Here is a 6650-nt window from a genome sequence, read left to right as displayed (position 1 = left end):
TTTTTTCCCCCAAAAAGGCCCACCTTGTCCCCGGCCAGGACGCGGAAGGAGGCGATGACCTGCTCGGCCGTGTCGGTGTCGGTGGTTTCGCGCGACATGAAGTCGATGAAGGCCTGGAAGGTGACGCTGCCGCTGCCGTTGGGATCCACCAGGCTCATGATCCGATGGAATTCCGCCTCCCCCTGAAGGAATTTTGGGGGAATTTTAGGCAATTTTGGGGAGGAAAAATCAAAGAACAAAAAAAATTCTCACCCCAACCCCAAAAATTCGCCCAACAAAGCGATTTTCCAACCCAAACAAAGGCCTCTCCGCAACTAAATGCTAGGCCGAGGTCTTCCGACGGCTCGGTTCTACCCAAAAATTTTCCCTCAAAATTCTCCCAATCTCTCGATTTTTTCCCAAAAATTCTCCCCCAAAATCTCCCGACGTCTTGATTCTCCCCAAAAATTCTCCCCCAAAATCTCCCGACGTCTTGATTCTCCCCAAAAATTCTCCTCCAAAATTCTCCCAATGTCTCAATTCTTCCCAAAAATTCTCCCCCAAAAAAGTCTCCCTCAAAATTCACCCAACGTCTCGATTCTCCCCAAAAATTCTTCCCAAAAATTTTCCTCCCAATGTCTCGATTCTCACCAAAAATTCTCCCCCAAAATCTCCCAATGTCTCAATTCTCCCCAAAAATTTTCCTCCCAACGTCTTGATTCTCCCCAAAAATTCTCCCCAAGAAATTTTCCAATGTCTTGATTCTCCCCAAAAATTCTCCCCCAAAATTCACCCAACATCTCGATTTTCCCCCAAAAATCTCCTGTCTCGATTCTCCCCAAAAATTCTCCCCAAAAATTCTCACCCAAAATTCTCCCGACGTCTCAATTCTTCCCAAAAATTCTCCCCAAAAAGTTTTCCGACATCTCGATTCTCCCCCAAGATCCTCCACCCAACATCTTGGTTCTCCTCAAAAATTCTCCTCCAAAATCTCCCAACGTCTCGATTTTCCCCCAAAAATTCTCCCCCAAAATCTCAATTCTCCCCCAAAATTCTCCCAACGTCTCGATTTTTCCCAAAAATTCTTCCCCAAAATCTCCCAACATCTTGATTTTCCCCCAAAATTCTCCTGTCTCGATTCTCCCCAAAAATTCTCCCCCAAAATTCTCCCAACGTCTCGATTTTTCCCAAAAATTCTTCCCCAAAATCTCCCAACATCTTGATTTTCCCCCAAAATTCTCCTGTCTCGATTCTCCCCAAAAATTCTCCCCCAAAATTCTCCCAACGTCTCGATTTTTCCCAAAAATTCTTCCCCAAAATCTCCCAACATCTTGATTTTCCCCCAAAATTCTCCTGTCTCGATTCTCCCCAAAAATTCTCCCCAAGAAATTTTCCAACATCTCAATTCTCCCCCAAAATTTTCCTCCAAAATCTCCCAACATCTCAATTTTCCCCCCAAAATTCTCCTGTCTTGATTCTCCCCAAAAAGTTTTCCAACGTCTCGATTCTCCCCCAAAAATTCTCCCAACGTCTCGATTCTCCCCAAAAAATTCTCCCCCAAAATCTCCCAATGTCTCAATTCTCCCCAAAAATTTTCCTCCCAACGTCTTGATTCTCCCCAAAAATTCTCCCCAAGAAATTTTCCAATGTCTTGATTCTCCCCAAAAATTCTCCCCCAAAATTCACCCAACATCTCGATTTTCCCCCAAAAATCTCCTGTCTCGATTCTCCCCAAAAATTCTCCCCAAAAATTCTCACCCAAAATTCTCCCGACGTCTCAATTCTTCCCAAAAATTCTCCCCAAAAAGTTTTCCGACATCTCGATTCTCCCCCAAGATCCTCCACCCAACATCTTGGTTCTCCCAAAAATTCTCCCCCAAAATTCACCCAACATCTTGATTTTCCCCCAAAATTCTCCCATCTCGATTCTCCCCAAAAATTCTCCCCCAAAATCTCCGAACATCTTGGTTCTCCCAAAAAATTCTCCCCCAAAATTCTCCCATCTCGATTCTCCCCAAAAAAATTCTCCCCAAGAAATTATCCAATGTCTTGATTCCCCCCAAAAATTCTCCCCCAAAATTCACCTGACGTCTCGATTCTCCCCAAAAATTCTCCCCCAAAATTCACCCATCTCGATTTTCCCCAAAAATTCTCCCCAAAAAATTTTCCAATGTCTTGATTCTTCCCAAAAATTTTCCTCCCAATGTCTTGGTTCTCCCAAAAATTCTCCCCCAAAATCTCCCAACATCTTGATTTTCCCCCAAAATTCTCCCATCTCGATTCTCCCCAAAAATTCTCCCCCAAATTCTCCCAACGTCTTGATTCTCCCCAAAAATTCTCCCCCAAAATCTCCCGACGTCTTGATTCTCCCCAAAAATTCTCCCCCAAAAAAGTCTCCCTCAAAATTCACCCAACGTCTCGATTCTCCCCAAAAATTCTTCCCAAAAATTTTCCACCCAATGTCTCGATTCTCCCCAAAAAATTCTCCCTCAAAACTCTCCCAATGTCTTGATTCTTCCCAAAAATTTTCCACCCAATGTCTTGATTCTCCCCAAAAATTCTCCCCCAAAATTCTCCCCTCTCGATTCTCCCCCAAGATCTCCCAACGTCTCGATTCTGCCCCAAAAAATCTCCCCCAAAAATTTTCCAACACCTTGATTTTCCCCCAAAATTCTCCCATCTCGATTCTCCCCAAAAATTCTCCCCCAAATTCTCCCAACGTCTTGATTCTCCCCAAAAATTCTCCCCCAAAATCTCCCGACGTCTTGATTCTCCCCAAAAATTCTCCCCCAAAAAAGTCTCCCTCAAAATTCACCCAACGTCTCGATTCTCCCCAAAAATTCTTCCCAAAAATTTTCCACCCAATGTCTCGATTCTCCCCAAAAAATTCTCCCTCAAAACTCTCCCAATGTCTTGATTCTTCCCAAAAATTTTCCACCCAATGTCTTGATTCTCCCCAAAAATTCTCCCCCAAAATTCTCCCCTCTCGATTCTCCCCCAAGATCTCCCAACGTCTCGATTCTGCCCCAAAAAATCTCCCCCAAAAATTTTCCAACACCTTGATTCTCCCCCAAAATTCTCCCAATTCTCAATTGTCCCCAGAGATTCTCCCAATTCTCGATTCTCCCCCAAAATTCTCCCAATTCTCAATTCTCCCCCAAAATTCTTCCCCAAAATTCTCCCAATTCTCGATTCTCCCCCAAAATTCTCCCAATTCTCAATCCTCCCCCAAGATTCTCCCAATTCTCGATTCTCCCCCAAAATTCTCCCAATTCTCAATTCTCCCCCAAAATTCTCCCAATTCTCAATTCTCCCCAAAGATTCTCTCCCAATTCTCGATTCTCCCCAAAGATTCTCTCCCAATTCTCGATTCTCCCCCAAAATTCTTCCCCAAAACTCTCCCAATTCTCAGTTCTCCCCAAAGATTCTCTCCCAATTCTCGATTCTCCCCCAAAATTCTCCCAATTCTCAATTCTCCCCCAAATTTCTCCCAATTCTTGATTCTCCCCCAAAATTTTTCCCAAAATCTCTCAATTCTCCCCAGAGATTCTCTCCCAATTCTTGATTCTCCCAAGGATTCTTCCCCAAAATTCTCCCAATTCTTGATTCTCCCCCCAAAATTCTTCCCCAAAATTCTCCCAATTCTCAATTCTCCCCCAATTCTCGATTCTCCCCCAAAATCCTCCCAATTCTCAATTATCCCCCAAAATTCTCCCCTAAAATTCTCCCAATTCTCAATTCTCCCCCAAAATTCTTCCCCAAAATTCTCCCAATTCTCAATTCTCCCCCAAAAAACCTCCAATTTTCCCCAAGATTCTCTCCCAATTCCCCGTTCTCCCCGAATCCTGGGACGCGGCGGCTCCGTCCCCCCGGTCCCCCCTCAGCTCCCCCCGTCGATGGGGAAAAAACAGAAAAAGAGTAGAAAAAGGGGGAAAAAAATAAAAAAAGGGGGAAAAAAAAGTAGAAAAAAGGGGAAAAGAGGAAAAAAAAGTAGAAAAAGGGGAAAAAAAAAGTGTAAACGTGGGAGAAAAGGCGTTACCAGCCCCGATCCCGCGGAGAGAAGCAGAGCCCGGAATTCCTCGGAGTCGGCGCCGCCCCCGCGCTTCTGCTCCCGAGGGAGGAAGAGGAGGAGGAGGAGGAGGAAGAGGAAGGAGGAAGAGGAAGGAGAAGGTGGGAGAGCGCGTGCGGGGAGGAAGAGGAGGGAGAGGAAGAGGAGGGAGGAAGGAGGGAAGAGAGAAATCCGGTTAAAGGCGGCGTTTCGGCAGCGAGAGGGGGGGAGGAAGATGAGGAGGTGGGGAGGAAGATGAGGGATGGGGAGGAAGATGAGGGATGGGGAGGAAGAGGAGAGGTGGGGAGGAAGAGGAGGGATGGGGAGGAAGAGGAGGGATGGGGAGGAAGAGGAGGGATGGGGAGGAAGACGATGAAGGAGGAGAGGGAGGAAGATGATGAAGAAGGAGAAGGAAGGAGATGACCAGAGAGGAGGAAGATGAGGGGATGGGGAGGATCCAGCGGGGAGGAAGATGAAGGGATGGGGAGGAAGACGATGAAGGAGAGGGAGGAAGATGATGGCCAGGAGGAGGAAGATAAGGGGATGGGGAGGAAGAAGATGAGGGAGGGGGAGGAAGGAAGGAGGACGAAGGGAGGGGGAGGAGGAAGACGAGGGAGGAAGACGAGGGAGGAAGACGAGGGAGGAAGACGAGGGAGGAAGACGAGGGAGGAAGACGAGGGAGGAAGACGAGGGAGGAAGACGAGGGAGGAAGACGAGGGAGGAAGACGAGGGAGGAAGACGAGGGAGGAAGACGAGGGAGGAAGACGAGGGAGGAAGACGAGGGAGGAAGACGAGGGAGGAAGACGAGGGAGGAAGACGAGGGAGGAAGACGAGGGAGGAAGACGAGGGAGGAAGACGAGGGAGGAAGACGAGGGAGGAAGACGAGGGAGGAAGACGAGGGAGGAAGACGAGGGAGGAAGACGAGGGAGGAAGACGAGGGAGGAAGACGAGGGAGGAAGACGAGGGAGGAAGACGAGGGAGGAAGACGAGGGAGGAAGACGAGGGAGGAAGACGAGGGAGGGGGAGGAGGAGGATGAAGGAGGCGGAGGAAGGAGGAAGATGAGGGAGGAAGAGGAGGGAGGAAGACGACAAAGAGATGGGGAGGAGGAAGACAAAGGAAGACGAAGAAGACAAAGGAAGGGGAGGAAGATGAGGGAGGAAGAGGAGGGAGGAAGACGACAAAGAGATGGGGAGGAGGAAGACAAAGGAAGACGAAGAAGACAAAGGAAGGGGAGGAAGATGAGGGAGGAAGAGGAGGGAGGAAGACGACAAAGAGATGGGGAGGAGGAAGACAAAGGAAGACGAAGAAGACAAAGGAAGGGGAGGAAGATGAGGGAGGAAGAGGAGGGAGGAAGACGACAAAGAGATGGGGAGGAGGAAGACAAAGGAAGACGAAGAAGACAAAGGAAGGGGAGGAAGATGAGGGAGGAGGAAGAGGAAGACGAGGGAGGAAGACGAAGATGAGGGAGGAAGACGAAGGGAGGGAAGGAAGGAGGAAGACAAGGGAGGAAGAGACGAGAGGGGAGGAAGATGAAGGGAGGGGCAAAGGAAGACGAAGAAGACAAAGGAAGGGGAGGAAGATGAGGGAGGAGGAAGAGGAAGACGAGGGAGGAAGACGAAGATGAGGGAGGAAGACGAAGGGAGGGAAGGAAGGAGGAAGACAAGGGAGGAAGAGACGAGAGGGGAGGAAGATGAAGGGAGGGGGAGGAAGACGAGGGAGGAGGAGGAAGACGAAGGAGGAAGACGAAGGAGGAAGACGAAGGAGGAAGACGAAGGAGGAAGACGAAGGAGGAAGACGAAGGAGGAAGACGAAGGAGGAAGACGAAGGAGGAAGACGAAGGAGGAAGACGAAGGAGGAAGACGAAGGAAGGGGAGGAAGGAGGAAGATGAAGGGATGGGGAGGAGGAAGACGAAGGAAGGGGAGGAAGACGAGGGAGGAAGAGGAAGACGAAGGAGGAAGACAAAGAAAGGGGAGGAAGACGGGGGAGGAAGAGGAGGGAGGAAGAGACGAGGGGAGGAAGAGACGAGGGGATGGGGAGGAGGAAGACAAAGAGATGGGGAGGAGGAAGACGAGGGAGGGGGAGGAAGACGAGGGAGGAAGACGAAGGGATGGGGAGGAGGAAGACGAAGGAAGGGGAGGAAGACGAGGGAGGAAGACGAAGGGATGGGGAGGAGGAAGACGAAGGAAGGGGAGGAAGACGAGGGAGGAGGAAGAGGAAGACGAGGGAGGAGGAGGAAGACGAAGGGATGAGGAGGAGGAAGGAGGAAGAGGAAGACGAAGGAGGAAGAGGAAGGGATGAGGAGAAGGAAGACAAAGGAGGAAGACGAAGGAAGACGAAGGAGGAAGACAAAGAGATGAGGAGGAGGAGGAAGACGAAGACGAGGGAGGAAGATGAAGACGAGGGAGGAAGGAGGAAGATGAAGGAGGAAGGAGGAAGATGAAGGAGGAAGAGGAGGGAGGAAGAGGAGGAAGAGGAAGATGAGGGAGCGCCCGCGGTACCTGCCGGTCGTTCTCCACGTCGTAGCCCAGGCTGATGAGACAGGCCTTGAACTCCTCGGGGCCCAGCGCCCCCCCGTGGTCCTGGAGGTTTTGGGGGGACACAGAGACACCCCATCAGCCCCG

The 6650-nt window shown here is 49.7% G+C and overlaps 1 protein-coding gene across 1 annotated transcript in view; it reads right to left on the bottom strand.

The window, feature by feature from the left end:
- LOC106898586 (alpha-actinin-4-like) overlaps positions 1 to 6650 on the bottom strand; it is an 11855-nt gene that overhangs the window by 977 nt on the left and 4228 nt on the right. The window contains exons 6-8 of the mRNA XM_014959894.1: positions 6528 to 6608; positions 4019 to 4084; positions 24 to 182 (exon numbers count right to left, since the gene is read on the bottom strand). Of these exons, the coding sequence (XP_014815380.1) occupies positions 24 to 182; positions 4019 to 4084; positions 6528 to 6608 (306 nt within the window). The remainder of the gene's footprint in view (positions 1 to 23; positions 183 to 4018; positions 4085 to 6527; positions 6609 to 6650) is intronic.

This window comes from Calidris pugnax, unplaced genomic scaffold, assembly GCF_001431845.1.
Source record: "Calidris pugnax isolate Ruff unplaced genomic scaffold, ASM143184v1 scaffold542, whole genome shotgun sequence".
NCBI classification, from domain to species: Eukaryota; Metazoa; Chordata; class Aves; order Charadriiformes; family Scolopacidae; genus Calidris; species Calidris pugnax.
Note: the sequence above shows the minus strand (reverse complement) of the source record. Positions and strands in the feature narration are given on the sequence as shown.